This window comes from Cottoperca gobio, chromosome 8, assembly GCF_900634415.1.
Source record: "Cottoperca gobio chromosome 8, fCotGob3.1, whole genome shotgun sequence".
Taxonomy (NCBI): Eukaryota; Metazoa; Chordata; class Actinopteri; order Perciformes; family Bovichtidae; genus Cottoperca; species Cottoperca gobio.
In genome coordinates, this window is record NC_041362.1 from 23,321,479 (window position 1) to 23,339,147 (window position 17,669).

General features: G+C 40.9%; 1 protein-coding gene across 3 annotated transcripts in view; it reads right to left on the minus strand.

The window, feature by feature from the left end:
- Positions 1-17,000, minus strand: part of ap2a1 (adaptor related protein complex 2 subunit alpha 1) — a 31,770-nt gene extending 14,770 nt beyond the window's left edge. For 2 of the 3 annotated variants that reach the window (XM_029437053.1, XM_029437052.1), the window contains exons 1-13: positions 16,168-16,999; positions 12,527-12,738; positions 8,814-9,007; positions 8,336-8,465; positions 7,960-8,061; positions 7,397-7,656; positions 6,371-6,539; positions 5,958-6,095; positions 5,440-5,622; positions 4,690-4,787; positions 4,378-4,609; positions 3,991-4,179; positions 3,698-3,852 (exon numbers count right to left, since the gene is read on the minus strand). In XM_029437053.1, coding sequence (XP_029292913.1) covers positions 3,698-3,852; positions 3,991-4,179; positions 4,378-4,609; positions 4,690-4,787; positions 5,440-5,622; positions 5,958-6,095; positions 6,371-6,539; positions 7,397-7,656; positions 7,960-8,061; positions 8,336-8,465; positions 8,814-9,007; positions 12,527-12,738; positions 16,168-16,234 — 2,129 coding nt within the window. In that variant the 5' untranslated portion in view covers positions 16,235-16,999. Of the gene's footprint in view, positions 1-3,697; positions 3,853-3,990; positions 4,180-4,377; positions 4,610-4,689; positions 4,788-5,439; positions 5,623-5,957; positions 6,096-6,370; positions 6,540-7,396; positions 7,657-7,959; positions 8,062-8,335; positions 8,466-8,813; positions 9,008-12,526; positions 12,739-16,167 lie in introns of all 3 variants that reach the window. The other variant, XM_029437051.1, reaches the window with a different exon arrangement.
- Between the last annotated feature and the right edge of the window lie 669 nt (positions 17,001-17,669).

Below are 17,669 nucleotides of genomic sequence, written 5' to 3' on the forward strand. Positions count from 1 at the left end.
TGTTGTATTTGGAAGCCGTTCCACTAGACCACGAGGCCACTGAAGCCGAAGCCAGAGCACTGCACACAGATATGTTATCTCCTAGCTAGGCTTAAAACACACTTCTTGTCTTTTACACACAAAAAGAATATGTAGATTTCACACCATGAAATTCAAAGTAAAGCCAAATTCAAAGGTCAAATCTGAGACAGTAATATAAATCCCAATTCCTGCTCATCTTAATGAATAGAGAATTTAACGTTGTTCACCTTGATCGGGCATATTTTCTTAACAAAAACATGACCAAAAAGTGGAGCAGTTTCACACACTCTTCCAACTACAACCAGTGGCTAGAGCCAGCTGAAAAGACACAGCTTGTAAATAAGGCAACTCAGAGAAAGGATAACATTATTATTCATGATTATCACCTTGACCGGTCAAACACTAACATAAATACTGACCTAAACAATGAGTTTAAAACTAGTTTGCTTCTGGCTTGCTTCAGCACTGTCTACTAAAGAAATACAGCAAACTGCAAAGAGAGGAAGGAAGGCGAGGGGCAGATTGAGTGAGCCCTGAATGTTTTAACAGTTATCTTATTTTTAAAAAGTAAAATCAGCGTACAGTATCTGACTATTAATGTCTGCAGGTTGACAGGTCCATATTAGACAAAGATAGAGCAAAGAAAGATAGAGCCAACAGAGCAACAACCAGCACCAACACATTACAACTAGTTGAATCGTAGTCTTTCAGCGCAAAACACACCACAAACATCACAACTATTTATAACAGAATTAGACAAATTCCTTCATTCATCAACATTACAGTCAAAGACCAATTTAGCCCAGTCCAGTACGAGAGCCACTTTTGAATAGTCAGTGAGTTAACACGCACTTAAGTAACTGGGTAAGAGTCGGTTTTCTCTAGTAAGGTGGTTTCTCAAATGTCACGTAAACAAAAAACTGATCACTGTGATAGGTGTAGCTCAGGGGTCTTTTTCAGGACAAGGACCCCCAAACTGGTTCACCCCTCTCCTTTCCTCCGCTCTGTCTCTGACTGTAGGTGTGTGTGTCGGGAGCGAAGTCCCGCCCTTGTGGGAATGTGAATGCGCAAAGCAAAAACAAAATTAGCAAAAGAAATCTACAAACAATTTAGCTACCCCCTGTTGAAGACCTATGGTGTAGGGATTAGAGAAACCACATTTTCCCAGCTAGATTTCTCCTGGAGAACGTACATTTCTCTGGCATGTATTCAGGTAAATGAGTTTCTAAATCAGGCTTTCAACAACCACGCATGTGCAAGACAAAAATATGCAGACAGGAAAAGTAATAGAGGACGATAGGAGAGTTTATTAGATATACAGTAACTGGGCTACTACAGTGCATGTTCTCAGATTACCTGCAGTGTTTCCATGCTGCGCCATGCCGCTGTGCAGTTTGTACATCTTTTTGTATGTATAACTCTGCTCCTTCTTGCAAGAATATTGATTAAAACTTAACAAAATTATTTGATTTTGATCCTGACTTCGTGGGTATATTTTTCCAACAACGGTAAATGCTGATAGATTGTACACATCAAATGAAACGTAGACTACATTAATTACTGAGTTTAGTGTCAGAGTGAACTTACCCTCAGCAAGATACACAAAATGCACCACATTTATAATATTTTCAAAAATAAAATACAGTAACACTATGGTTGCAGGTCCAAGTTTAACAGGAATTTAACAACACAAGTTAATTATTAAATGTAGCATAAATGTACTTTACAAAACACAGCAGATTTGCCTCATTCCCGATATAAGTCGACTCGTCCAGTTGCAGTGTGAAAAATTTGCTTTGGCGTAAATGTGTGATCAGCTGATCTTTCACATTTTCAGCCATGGCTGTTATTCGCCGCTGGACAGTGTCATTGGAGAGGGGGTTTGGTTCAGCTGGTTTGGTTCCTCTTCCTCTTCATCTCCATCCATCCATCCATCCATCCATCCATCCATCCATCCATCCATCCATCCATCCATCCATCGTCTACCGCTTATCCGGGATCGGGTCGCGGGGGCAGCAGCTCCAGTAAGGAACCCCAATCTTCCCTTCTCCGGGCCACATCCTCCAGCTCCGACTGGGGGATCCTGAGGCGTTCCCAGGCCAGTGAGGAGATATAATCTCTCCACTGAGTCCTGGGTCTTCCCCGGGGTCTCCTCCCAGCTGGACGTGCCTGAAACACCTCCCTAGGGAGGCGCCCAGGATGTCTCCATCGTTTCCCACGTGTGCGTTGAAGTCTCCCAGCAAGACTACGGAGTCCCCTACTGGAGCCACCTGCAAGGCTCCATTCAGGGTCTCCAAGAAGCCCGAATACTCCGAACTGCAGTTTGGGGCATAGGCACAAACAACAGTCAAGAGTTTTCCCCCCCATAACCCGAAGGCGTAGGGAGGCGACCCTCTCGTCCACCGGGGTAAATTCCAACGTAGCGGCGCTCAGCCGGGGGCTAGTGAGTATCCCCACCCCGGCCAGACGCCTCACACCTTGGGCAACTCCGGAGAAGAATAGAGTCCAACCCCTATCCAGGAGTACGGTTCCAGAGCCAAGACTGTGCGTGGAGGTAAGCCCCACTAGATCCAATAGGTAGCGCTCCACCTTCCGCACTAGTTCATCTCCAGTCCAAAAAATTCCAAATCTTATGTAGTCGCTGTAATATTTTCTTTTCACTTTAGCGCTGGACTTTCCACGTTCAAGCCGAGTTTCACAGCTTTCAGGCAGGTGGTGGTTACACGGCGAACCACTCTCCTGGGACTCAGTAACGGACACAAAATGACTTGTTGCTGCGGCTGAAGCACTTGAAGCTGCTGAAGCACCCGCATCAGGTCGATACACCTTGCCTGTCGCGTCAGATTGTTCATTTAATTTTCTTTTAACTGACAGTCTTGTCCATCTTGTCAGTTGACCGCGCAGATAGTTTATGACGTAAGAACGCAAAACGAACCTACGTAGCTAGGCAGCTGCGTAGGTTCGATCTAAGATCTACACATAGCTGCGTAACTAGGCTACATCTATGCTACACTCTATACTAGTCATTTTTAAACAGTTTGAGAAATAGTTTGAACTTATAATAAATTAATTTCAAACGTGACATTTTACAAATATACTCGCGGACCACTAGGGGTCGCTCGACAGTCTTTCTCAACAGTCTTTCTCAAAGAGTTGTCCGCGGACCACTCTTTGAGAAAGACTGACCTAGGGGAAACACTGACCTGCGTGACCTGCGTGACCTGGTTTCTCTGAGTAACCTGGATACTTATGTGCATGTAAACGCATTGAGTGATGGCAGCAGTACAGTAAAATCATTTCCCAAGCAGATCCTAAAGATCAGGATCTGTTTAAAAAAAAGCCAATCCAACCCCTTCTTTACAAGTCCAAATGGTTTTATCCACCTCAGCCTGGTGGTGTTGCTGTGCCCATTCACTACAGCTGGCTATACAATACACCATTCTGCAGAATCAGATACATATTTATTAACATGAAGATAAAGTATGGGATCGGACTTGGTATCGGCAGATACCCAACGTTAAAAGCCGCCGATGAGGATAATTTCTACAGTACTGCCGTCTCAAGCAGTCTCTTTCCTTTGGCAGCAAGGCAGCATTATAAGCAAGCTTTGTTGTAGCCAGTCAAACTGGACTTTGGCTTACGGGGGATTCTACATGTGCATATTAAGACCTTTCACCTTAGGAAGCCGTCATCGTTCACAGCGGCAGAAGGTGCAGCAGGCCCTGCCTCAGAGAACACATCCACCAATAGGCTGCCAACGCTGGTTGGAGCAGCACCAACAGGAGCAGCGGAACGAATCCCAAGGAGGTCTGCTGATGGTGACGGGGTGGACTAGAAAACAAAGGCAACTTGCAGTAGGGCCATATAAATTAAGAATGTTGTTACAGCTGCTGGTATACATAAAGGAAGCTAAAAGCAACCAAGACATTTTGTTTATTTGCAGATAAGCCCTTCAGAGAGTCTGCTTACAGCATTGGAGGAAGCCATGGCTGCTGGGTCTGGACCCCGGTCGCCCTCTCCATTCAACTCCCCGCCCTCCCTTTTGTTGTCTTCCAGTTCTGTCACAGACACAGCACCAGGACCCTTCTTCTTCTTCAGCTTAGCCAAGATTGATGACTCCCTCTCTGGGAAGGGAGGCATCTCCTCCAGGACAGTGGCCTGAGGAAACAGAGAGGACAATCATGCTCTGAGTTTGGACTAAAAGAGGTGCCCACTAAAAATACAAATCACGGTAGATGGACAACACTTCTGAAGAACTTGACTGCAGGACTACAATTCCTCCTTGCAAATGTTATTTTATTATTCACTGAAGCCGAGTTAAGTTTGGCCATCATCAACAGGGTCATCAGAACTAACCAGGACATCGGTGCTAGCGATGGAAGAAAGCTTCAGATACTCGACAGCACGCTGCTGCAGCTCCACGTCCGAGTTGCGAATCTGGCTGTCGCAGCGCAGCACCTCTTGGATGGTGGCCTTCGTCTCTGGGAACAGGTTGATAAACTTGATGTAAGCCGACAGCAGCAGGGCACGAGTCGGCACGGAGCACAGATGGAACTTGGAGTGGAGAAGATTGAACTGAACCAGGGGGCTGAATGACAGGACAGCAAAGTTACTATTTATGATTTCAACTGTTAACTTCAGAGTATTAGTAGCCAAAAACTAACATACCTGGAGCGTGGGTCACCAGCAATAAGGTTACCAAACTCTCCCAGAATGTAGCCTCCAACCTTCACCATGTTCTCATGGCAGGCAGGGGCCTGCAAGGCCTGGAAGAGCAAGTGATTCAATTTACTGTTTTCTAATTACAACACAACGGTGCTAAACAACACAACTACTCTCTCCTGATTTCCTAAGAAAGGCAAGGCCTGAGTTTAATACATGCCAAGATGAGCAGAAATTCTTCAACCAAATATTATTCTTTGTTAATCTACTTCATATTTTTCTAGTTTTTAAACCATAATCCCTATTGATTATGACACCCTTATAGAATTTTCATTGCAGAAATCTGGGATCAGGAGGTTTTACAACTGCTTTCTTCTGGTGTCCAACAGAGCCAGCAGTTTGTTGAGAAGAACACATGCATTCTAAACAAATAACCAGTTACCTAAGAAAACCAAAACTCTCAAAACATACGGTCCTGTGGACATGGACAACATCTGGAAGTTAAGCGTAAAACGTAAAATATAATAACAAAAATTTAACTGAATAAGATTATGAATCTGAGCATACATTTTCAGTACTCATTAATTGTTTTATATTCTACAAATATATGCTGCAGACATTTCAGTCTGTACAAAAAAAGTATTGTGTTTTGATAAACACTATCCATTCAATGAGTGTCCCCATCAGGCTAAAGAACAGCATCTTAATCTATTACTGCTCTCAAAAGCTACATTTTCAGATTTTATGTAGTGGTACCTCAAAGACCGTCTTGGCAGCGTAGCCCTGCACATCGTCTCGATTGATGACTATCTGAATGACGCGATACCACACCTCTTCACTGACGTAGTCGCCAGCAATGCGGATGAGGTTGAGAATGGTGTCCACGTACCAGGAGTAATCCACAGCATACTTCTCTGCAAGTATGGCCACTTTTAGCACCTGAATGAGGAAGGCACAACAAATTACAGTTCAATCAGTTGGTATGTCATGTTGTGCAAAAATAAATCTTGAATTCTTTTGGACACTGCTGAGTGTTAGACTTGAAGTTATGTAAATTATTTGGTTTGTATATGTTTACTAAAGACTGCTGGACAGTCTTTTTATGTTGATGAATGCAATATGCAACTGGTGGAAAATAAACCCCACCTGCAGCAATTCTCACTCACATTTAGAGAGGAATATACCTATATATGCTCTCACGTCTGGTTTAAAAAAAAAAAAAAAAGAATATAGCATGGGACAAAATGTTTCTTGGCACGCTCTCTCACACCCACCATCTCCTCTCTGATTGAATAGTCTGCTGTCTCAAGGTAGCTGAGCATCTCGGCTACGATCTGCTTGGCATTGCTGCGATCACACATGGCATACAACAGATCAGCTGCCCTCTGTCGAACACTCACATCCCTCTCAGTCTGTAGAGTGACAGAGAGACAAACATTGCCGAAATAGAAGGGGAAAACATGTGACAGAGGTATAGATCGACCCACGTACAACTGTATAACTAGGTGTACATTGTCCTGTGCTACTGACCAGTATACAAGTTATACTGTATCCTTTTTAAAGCTACAGGGATGTTGTGAAGTGGAAATGTACATGGGATGACTTGATTAATGGAGGTTGGTAGAATTGTGGCAACTGGCAAAACTGTCACACTGCTGAGTCTTTAGTTCCACGTGTGAGACACCACCTTGAGGGCGTTGATGACGGTCTCGATGTGTGTCTTGACGGCTTCATGGGAAAACTCAGAGCTGGCCAGAGTACACATGCTCTCCAGAGCCAGGTAGCGCAGGTTAGTCTCCCTGTGCTGCAGGAACTGGCCCAACTGATTACAGGCTCGCACCAGCAGGTTTGGCTCACTGCGGAACAGAAACCAAAACTTACTTCACTGGTAGCCTGGTAAAGCGCTCCAAGTCATCAGATTGTGAAAAAGCATATCAGCAGGCCACAGTTGGGACTAAGAGACTGAGAAGCTGATATTTTCACACCACCATTTCACACCAATACATTATTCAAAATAACAAAAATAATTGTAATACAGTAAAGGAAGATCTAGAAACTGAATAAATAAGGGTTTGTCATACTGAATTAACGCTATTCTGCAATAAGTATGAACATACATTTTGGTTAAACCCACTTCAACCAACCAGAAAGAAAGTTCATCAACATCAATCCATAATCAAAACAAATGGCAATTATATCTGTTGTTTTGTTTCTTTACTTTAGGTACTATTTATTTCTGAAATTAGACATACATTTAGCCCATCATAATATTCAAGCTCTTCTTTAAATATTTTAATACCTTAAGTCATTTCAATTTCTAGTGGATCCACTGAACACTGCTCAGTGTTTCCCCTAGGTTTACTTGCTTTGGGGGGGTGCTGTCTGGGCTTTTTTCTTTTTGTTCACTCCTCTCCTCTGCTCTGTCTCTGACTAGGTGTATGCGCACATGTGTGTGTGTGTGTGTGTGTGTGTGTGTGTGTGTGTGTGTGTGTGTGTGTGTGCGTGCGTGTGCGTGTGTGTGCGTCGGAGCGGAGCCCCACCCTTCGCAAAAAAACAGAGCGGAGGAGAGAATGTGAATGCGCAAAGCAACGCAGTACACATGGAAACGTGCACATAAATTAGATAAATAACATAAGCGTTTAGTTTAGTTTTTTTTTTTTTTTTTAAAACACTTTGAATTTCAGGGGGGGCGCGGGGTTCTCAAAATACTCACCTGTCATAGTGTATTATCAGTGAGATAGCCTCAAACAAGATAGCATTCTTGGCATTGGAGTGCTGCACCTTCTTGGACTTGGGTGGCTCCTGTGCCTTATTGAGGATGGTCTCCAAACACTCTACCAGACGGCCCTTGACAGCACCATCTTCTGGTGGAGGGTAACACTGCAGCAGGCGCAGCAGCTTGCAGGAGAGCCAAGGTGCCGGGACAAAGTAGTAGGTGTAATCCTGTAAATCAGTGGAGGCCGACGAGACAATCTGGAGAACAATCAGAATTATTTTTAGCTAATCAAAACTAAACATCTTTTGAAGACTGTCTGTATTCGGCTTACAAATTAATCGTTTCAAAATTTGTTTTTTGTCCTACACTAAAGTGCAAAGTCATCACTCTTGGTAATGAGCTACACATGGGAAGGCTATCAATGATAATCAACATATAATCTTTGACTTTATTTGAAGATATTTCCTTTTATTATTTAAAGTTTTATTTCCAATTGATTGTTCATCTCACACTCACACACACACACAGACACACACACACACACACACACACACACACACCCTGCTAAGTCGGGAAACGGCCAGGGAAACACAGGTCTTGAACTCATCTGGATTCTTCTGGCTCAGACAGGTGATGAGAGAGATGGCTGCTGTCACCACACCCTAAACCCCAGACACACACGCACAACTAATAAGATAATTTATAATCCCACACATATAACACTGGATACCAGTCATTCATTCACAAGTCAAAATCAATTTCTGATTGTAATATTAAACATTTAAACTTTTAACACATTACAAATATGTCTTTATGATAAAAAAACATTTAGTCTTTTGTAAATATTCAATGTAAGATGCACACACAACCAGGCACAACAATGCTGCATCATGTAACTACATTCCTGGTGTAAAGGGGTCTGAATTGTGTGCTCACCATGTGTTGGTCATTGAGCAGGTGCACCACGCGTGATGTCCACTCACCCATCATCACCAAGTCAGGAGAGGTCTTATAGAGCCGCAGCAGACACAGGGCAGCTGACTGTTTCACACTGTCCATCGTATCACTGTGGTGCATCACATACACATTACCAGCAGCTAAGTGAAGGCACAGTGATGTAAAGCGACATGATCGAAAACTGTCTTGGCTTCATCACTCACAGCCAAACATAAGAAATAAAATCAGCTCAATTGAGGATAAATTTTACTTCCTCAATCCCCCAAAGCAAAAGTCACTAGCATTGTCACAATACTGGAATTTGTAACTTTGATACAATACCTTGAAAAATATTGATATTCAAAACAATTTTTTATTTCAGTTGTGACAGCTTTGAGGGGAATTAGCTTAGCTTTGAGAATAACAAATGGCTGTTGGGCCAACAACAGGACAACACACACGTTTATGTTGAACTCACCCGGCAACCAAGATCCGAGGGATCTCACTGGCAAAGGCCTCAGCCATCTCGCGGCTTCCCACATTCGCAATACAGTGAAGCGCCAGGCACATGAAGGTGGGGTTACGGCTGGACAGGTCATTCTTGATTGCGTTGTTGATCAGACGTATCAGCTCACTGTTGCTGTTTACCAGCACTGAGATGAACAAGTAGCCCTGGAGTAACAGAGAACAAGAGAGCAGTGACACCAATGAGATTTTTAAAAAGTTTATTAGGTCCGTCTATCTTAAAACTATTGTGCTCTAACACAACACTTCTTCATGAAGGTTATACATGTTCAGTTCAGCAAGGATCATTTCCTATTAACCAGTAGGTGACGCCAAAAACATTACCAATTTCAAAGTGCAGTCATGAAGTATTAGAATCTGTTGCTGAGATTAAATCTGTCAAATCAGAGCTTTAATATGACAATTGTTCAACATACAAAATTTCAAAATTCAGTTATTGCATTTTTCTTACAAAATGTGATATTTGGTATACTGGCAGTTAAATGAGGTGAAGTATAATGCAATACAATTCAACAGCAGCAGAAACTGCAGCCTCCACCATGCCCATAAAGTTGAATCAATCCCTCAATAAAAGCAAAAACTAAATATTAGAACCGTTACTAAGATATTACATAACACAGGGCAGTTGGATTAGACTACATTATTATTCTTTCTTCCAGTCACCCACCTTCAGGCAATTCATGATTACCACAGGGGCACCACAATTGCATTAGTTTTAGCTAGATTAGGAATAAAAGGTGTCCTGAAAAAGATAGGTCACTGACCCTTGCTGTCCATCGTAGCTACGATTGTATATTGAGCTGGGTACCACAGAGGAGAATTTTGCGCTCTGGTCAATTATACAATCACAGGGTCAAACGTTTAAAAAGCTCCAGTCATCAGTACTCTTGGTTTATGGTTGCTATTAATGCCTCTACTCTCAGACGGTGTCCACATTCCAAGGGACATTAAGGATCGTGTCCGAGGGATAGTTCTGCTGTCTTTGGTGGTACAGCAGTGAACTCCACTAACAGAGATCCTGACTCAACATTATTCTGCTTACTCAACATTTCCTGTTCCTGAGAAAATGGTCCACCACACAGAATTTTTAAAAAGGTAAACATTAATTTTGGTATCATATTTAAACTGTAAAGTTCTTAAGTCAACCTGGTTTGTCCTTTGTGGAGCAGAGGTCATTTCAACAGATTAAAACACTGAGGGTGATCTACCGTGACTTTAAGTAATTCACAGCGCGTTGAAGAGCTACGGCCTGGAGGACTCCTCTCCTCTCTGTGAGGTACAGCTGTGCCACAGGTGCAAATGGAGCGCATGCTGCAGGACCCTGTGAAGAGAGTGCTTGCTGGATTGGGAAATCTCGCGCTCGGAGAGTCTTGACGACTTCTGATCACCCTTGGAGAAATGTTCCCAGACTTTTAAAAACGTTTTTTGGCAGTAGTGGCACTTGCATTTACAGTCTTGGGTTGGCAGCAAAGCCAACTCTTCTGTTGTCATCCATACATCCAAAAATGTTGTCTGGATGAAAACACACTCAAACCAGGGGTTGCGCGATACTTTCTTGTTATCTGTCCTTTTGACGGCCAGGCCCAAAAGAAATGCCGTCATAATCTAATATTACCCGTGATTTTAAATGACTTTTGTTTACGATAATAACACATATTTGATTCATTAAATCAGCGGCGCTCAGCTGTAAATACCAGCCGTTTTGAAGTTGGGGAACCTTTCTCTGGGAAGTCATCAGAAGTTGGCAAGACTTTCTAAATTTGGGATTTCCTATCCTGATCCTGCAAGCACTCACTTCACAAGGAGGACATCCAGCAGCATGCGCTCCTTCTACATTACATATCCATATCTCTTCAACACACTGTGAATTACTTAAAGTTACAGTAGATTGCCCTCTGTCATCTGTCAAAATGATGGATGGGCTACAGATTTTTCCGTCATTGTTAAAAAAATATTGGTCACTGGTTTCTTTTTTCTGGTTTGTGGTTGTTATCAAGATTAATGCTTCAAAATGTTACTTAGACCCGAGCCCACGGCCAGTAAGTTAGACCTGACCATGAACCAATTCGACCTGAAACCCAGCCTTGGTTAGGCAGGGCACTAAATTATTATAAGTATAAAACAACACCGTTTCCTAGCTAATAACTAGCATGATACTTTGAAGGTTTGTGATTCTGGCCAGTATGAGGATGATGACACACAGGTCATTCATCTCTACTTCTGTCAACAAATTTAGATCTGGTGTAGTTCAACACAGCAGAAATAGAGCGTTTGATATGTTGTTCTAAGAACGACTTCAATATGATCACATAATTTAGCTATATACAGGATATATTTAACCAGTAAATTTATCATAGATTATAAGATAAAAATGCGATTGAAATGCAAATTGTGGCTCTCACACACGCACAAGCTGTGCCTGTACCCTTCAGAATTAATTAATTCGCTTTTATTTTTCCTTTTGGAAGGTAAAATTAAAGTTATGTCAAATAATTTTATTCATCACAAATTCATGCGTCTACAATACATATTTTTGAGCCCCTTGAGGTTTATTAATTGTTGTTACACATTTGGGTATTAATGCATTCATGCTTCATGAGTAATCAAGAACAATAGTAATATAATAGCATTATATGACAGACAACAGGAGTGTATCCACCCTTCATGTGTTGTGGCGACCACGAGAAAATACTATATTTACAGGTAAAACACTTGACTTGAAGGCTGTATTAGGAGTTTGATATGCGGCGGCTGCTCTACAGGTCCACTTGACTGTGCTGGGCATAAGTGAATAATAATTTTGTTTTGAAGAAAAAATATCAGTTACAATGTTTAGCATTTATAAAAATGACAATAGATTGAAAAAGAAAACAAGAAACACACAGACATGACAAAAGAAATGGAATGGAATATTTGGAATAATTTGCGACTTAGATCCTGTCATTAACATTAGGTGATCGGCTCACAAAGTGGACAACTCTAAACACAAGCCTAAACAACCACCAAGAGCATTGTATTTCGATCACTCAAACCACTTGCCGAGGTGGTCTGGGACGCATCGGGCCAGCCGTAGTCTCTCGTTTTGTTCCTCCTTTTTCTAAGTGGTCTTTAAATCACTTATAAAAAAGGTAATAAAATAATAATACGGAGGCTCTGTAGTCTGAACCAAGACAGCAAATTGTATTGCTCTCACACCGTCAACGGCAGCGTTTTAAAGCTTCACTCCTTCCGTTAAATCATTTGAATTTTATTTATAGAGCTCCAATATCACAAATGACACATTTGTCTCAGTGGGTTTTACAGACTGTACAGCATATGACATCCTCTGTACTTAGACCCTCACAAGGAAAAACTCCCTAAAAGAAACCCCATAATTAAAGGAGGGAAATGTTAGAAAGCTCAGGGAGAGACTGAGGAGGGATCCCTCTCCCAGGACGGAGAGGGATCTCTCTCGAAGTGGTCACTTGAGATGCATGTGGAGACGCATTCTAATGCCAGGTGTAAATTGATGTACTAAGAGCTATACACTTGTTTTCGAATCACAAAAGATGCATGTTAATGCCAGGTGTAAACAGGGACAGGAACATTTCTGTTCTAGGTACAGCCTTACAAAACTCCATCAGCCAATGCTGAAAACACACACAACACAAGCAGTAGAAGACTTACAATCTGTTTCTCTGTGTACTTGTTGGAGCTCAGCAGGTTGACTGCCTCCATGTGTCCAAAGTCAATGTCATGGCCGAGCAGGAAGATGAAGAGCAGCTTGCAGACATATTTCTTCTTGCTGTAGCCATCAAGAGCTTTGTCCCCTTTAAACTTGGAGCGAATATTGGCCAGTTCTTTATTGATGCGTTTGATCTCAGCTTCCTTGCTCTTACCTGACAGGGGAAAGAAATTAGTACAAAGTCAGCATTTAAAACATTGACATGATGGACCTGCCTATAACAAGACTTCATATTTTTGAGTTCAAGAATTTAAAAAGGAAACCATCTGGAAACAAAGTGCTCATGGTAAGAACATCTTTCTTCAGTGGGACAATATCTGCATTGTATACATACAATGACAGTGCCACAAAAATCCCCACATTTAGTCACAGCTGCATTCAGTTACTTGTATTTTAATACTCAGCAACATACAAGTATCAATAAAACTGTAATTTGTATTTTAATTAGTATAATTAAACCATAGTAACACCACACAGTCTTAACTGTAGGACTCTTACGCTCTCTAAGTAATATGTTGTGGGTAACTTTGTTATTAAATGTTTATGTATAAAACTTGATTATGCTTACTAAATTGATGTGTGTGAGGTGCCATTATTTGCAGCCATTTAATAATATCCCACTATTTTAAGAGGGATATAAAAGCTGACATTTGTACTGCCCCTCAAATGGGAGTAATCCTCAATACCATTGTTCTTTTACACTTCACTATACGATTGTGGTGGCTGGGAGCAGGTGGAGAGCAGAGGAGATGCTGCAGTGTGATAATTACACCAAAGACTTACAAACCAATAAAAGAACCGGTAACGTCAGAGCTTATCAATATTACGGTCTTTAAAAAGGTTCTCTACACAAAATTCAGAGCCTCCACACGGCTCTCAACATGGCCATGGCTGAGCCGGCAGCTAGCAGCTAACGAATGCTGTCCGTCTGTAGTCTAACTTAACTCTTCTTCCCTTCCCTGGAGCGCCACTCTGCCATAAAGAGTTTTCAGTCTGTATTTAGACTATGGAGCCTCCACTTGTATTTGCACAGTGCATGAGAGAATAACACACCCACTATGCCTGCAGCAAGTGGAAGCAAAGCACTCGCTGTACACACAGATTTAAATACGGCTATTATTAAAATGCTGTTATTCTTAACGTACCGATACAAATAAAATGAGGGATTGTACCGTCTTAACGGCAGGATACTTTTCTAGTATCTGTATACCATGCAACACTATTGGACCCTGTGTCATTTTGGCCAGTTTCAGTGCTACGGTTACTGTACGGGAGACAATTGTAACATCTCAATTTTGCACCAATCGGGACTAACGTGTGGATAATGGAAAAATAATTAACATATTATTATTATTGATTAATATTATTTAATAACAGCAACCAAAGTAAACTGTATGAAATTAATTTGCAGGTTCCATAAACTGTATTAAGTGAATTGGAACTATAAATTGTGTTCAGGTTTTCATAAGCACGTTATTTTCTCGGTGAAATAAGCATGTGACTCATTTTGAACCCCTCAAAGAATCTAAATCAAGAACCATTAAGAACCAGAACCGGAATCAGAATCAAATACTTTTAGGGCATTTTGTTAAGTGATTATTGGAGAACATACAAGTCAGAATACATGATTCTGTATTAATGTTGTCAAACACTGAATTGATCAATTTCAAAACAATACTTTGAAAAGTAGTGATATTCAATACCATTTTCAGGACATGGAGACGGACACATAATTGAGCACTAATCATAAGTTTTAAAAAGAAAAACACAGCTACTAGCTTACAAATTAATTTCTCACTGACGGCTTTAAGGTATCACTGTAAAACATCAAATAGTGTCCAAATCTCCAGTAATAGACCGTCTCAGTCCAACTGGAAGACGAAAGAAAAAAACTACATACCTTGTTTACACAACATTAAACTTGCATCAAACTCAATTGTTTGAAATACTGTAAAAGCCAAAAAGCAACAAGGCATGGAAGGTTACTGTGAAAGTACTGGTTTGTATTTCTATAACTAGTAAACAAAACAACTATTTGAGTCAACAACCTTAGCTAAGTCAATTGTCTAATGCTGCTTTAAATAATTACTAAGTGCATTGTTGTATAAAGCCGTTTTCATTGTTGGAGTTATGATGGTAGGCATCTACAGTAAATACTGTACAGAGTAGAGTAAAAACTCTAAAGATAAATAAGCAGATGTAGGGATGGGTTCCATAAATTGGTTTCATGGTTTTGATAAGAAACTCTACACTGATTTGTATAAGCTTCGGTGATATGACGATATATACTGAGACTAAATACATTTGTCAACAGTCAGAGATTTTGCCATACTATTTACACTGTAGAATCTAACCCTTTCTCTGGCTGTATTATATCATTCTGGGCAATCCCATTTTCCTCGGGTATTTAATTCAACAGATTAGACATTCCTGTCTGCCTTTATTATTTATTTAGGGACCAACTTGTATTTGTTTGTGCGGGCCACACCGCCATCTATTAATTGCATTTGAATTCATGATATACCAGCAATATAAAAATACACATAGATAACATATCTGTGTGCAGTGCTCTGGCTTCGGCTTCAGTGGCCTCGTGGTCTAGTGGAACGGCTTCCAAATACAACACCAGATGGTTGTGAGTTCAATACCAGAGTTGTCACCATTGTGCCCCTGAGCAAGGTACTTAACCCTGAGCTGCTCCAGGGAGACTGTCCCTGTAGTTAGTTCACTGTAAGTCTCTCTGGATAAGAGCGTCTGATAAATGACCTGTAATATAATGCAATGCATTATGGAGGATTGTATGAGCATCATACAATTACATCAATTTTAGTAGTTGGAATCTCATCAGTCATTTAGTTTATCATCTTAATTGCTTTAAATCTCCATCTGCAAATAGTTATGGCCTAAATAGTTCAAATCAAAATCACAATATTAAAAAGGGAACGTCTTTACAATGAATTGCAAATTTATTACAAATTTATTACATACCGAGATCAATTATTTTTTTCATGATGCCTTATTCATTATGCCCGTTAGTGGATTATGACAGGGACTAAAGTCTGAAGAGGGATCAGGTTGAGGTTCTCCTGTCATTATTCTCGTGTTAAGCGTAAAGAGCCGTGTCCACACAGTTAAAGTTATTACTGTATGGACTGGCATGCTGTCAGTTTAAAATAATGACATACATACTGCCTTTTAACTGTGAACTTAACCTCCGTGTCCAAAGTACTTTAGACATCGGAACGTACTACTTTCTAATATTGTACGGATGTTCATGGTTTCAGTTTGACCAAAGCAAGTGTCAACACTCAACAAGAAAAGGTCTCGTTTTCGGCATCCAAGAATTGGTTCTATTTCAGCAAACATGTTACTGGCAACAACCGAATATTAGTTGTTACATTATTGAGTAACGTTAGTTAGCGGTTAGTTCATTTAAAAAAAGGTACCTACACTGTACTGATACCCCCCACAAGTCAATTTACTACAGCATGTGAAATAACCAGCAAAACGAGTAAAGCCAACTGATACTATTAGCGTTAAATTACAAAAATCAGTAACTGAAATAAAATAAAATTACACTTACAATTTCTTATGTCCGAAATAAAAACGGCTAAACCGCGCATTCCATCTCCTTTCGACACAGCCGGCATGTTCGCAGATGTTTGACCTCACTCCGGTCTTAACGTTCTCAGTCGAAACGAACGGACGTCGCTCAGCTTTTTACACTGGACTGGTGTAGAAGATGGCCAACCTGACGTTTGGTAGTAGCTAGTTAATTCGCAGTTCCAGTCGTTTGCTACACCTATATGATTGACTGTTACCTAACAAGCTCACGGTATGCTTGTGGGTGGCTACGTTACCTCAGATAGCATATGCTAGATTAGCTGGATGGTGGTGGATCAACCAGCAGCACGATAATTTAACGTTATCCCTGTTAACTGGCTCGTTTCCGCTGGCTATGACAAGCTAACGTTATTTCATTCAATCCTTATCTGGCTAGGATTATAAACGACGCGCATAACACCTACTGTACTAATAACTTAAATTAAAAACACCAACTGTCTCTGAGACAAATGCAGTCAGATGTGTTAATGGGAATAACGTCCGAGAATATAACGTTAAATTACTTCGAGTCAAGCAGCGCAAAGCTTGTTTAACAGCTAGCTAGCTTGCTAGCAATATCATTCAAATACTGGAATACATCACCGATTGGCCAGGATTTAATAGCAGGCGGGTTTAATAGCCAACATGCGACACGAAACTATAGCCCAGCTCTCTTTACCACACAATAAATTTGATAAATAAAATGTGCTGTATAATTGATGTCCGTTCTAATTCTCCTCCACTCCACGGCTTGGATAAGGCTCGTGACAGCAGATCCGACCGCGTGACCGCGCGACGCAGTCCGTGCACACGTACGCTCCTTTCCTTCGACTGAGTGCAGCCCAGCGCTGATTGGTCCAGTTTGGTACTGCCATGATATCAGACCAAAATCGTGTCCAAACCTACCTGTTCAGCCTTTAGACCAGGGGTATTAAAATTCTAAGAGGTCCAGTTAGAGAACATTTTCGCGAGAAAAGGTCCGGAGCATCATAATGTCTAACTTGCGTTATGAATTAGTGTGATATATATTGAAGTAGCCTAGTAGCTGTATCAACGTCTGCACGTAATCAACAACTGACCATTTTAAAACATTTAGACAATATGTATTACTTACTTTGTCACTTAACATTGAACTATACAGATATATATATAATACTGTAGATATGTATAATGTTCTTATCGGGAAAAAATAAATAAAATAAAGTGTAGCAGCAGCTTGAGTTTCCCTTTTTCTTTAACTGTTTCATATCTTGATTTAACAGTCTCAACCAATGCTAGAATAAATCAGTCTCAACACATTTTAACAATTGAACAGTTTAACCCAGACTAGCACATCCTGGGTTAAAATTTTCTCTGTGGCTGATGATACTGACAGGTGGCCTATTTGCTTCATTTTGTCACAAATCAAAATCATATTGGGCTCTGAGTGCTTATTTTCTGTGCCCTCAGTTCAGATTTGAGTGGGTTTGTTTGGTCAAAAAC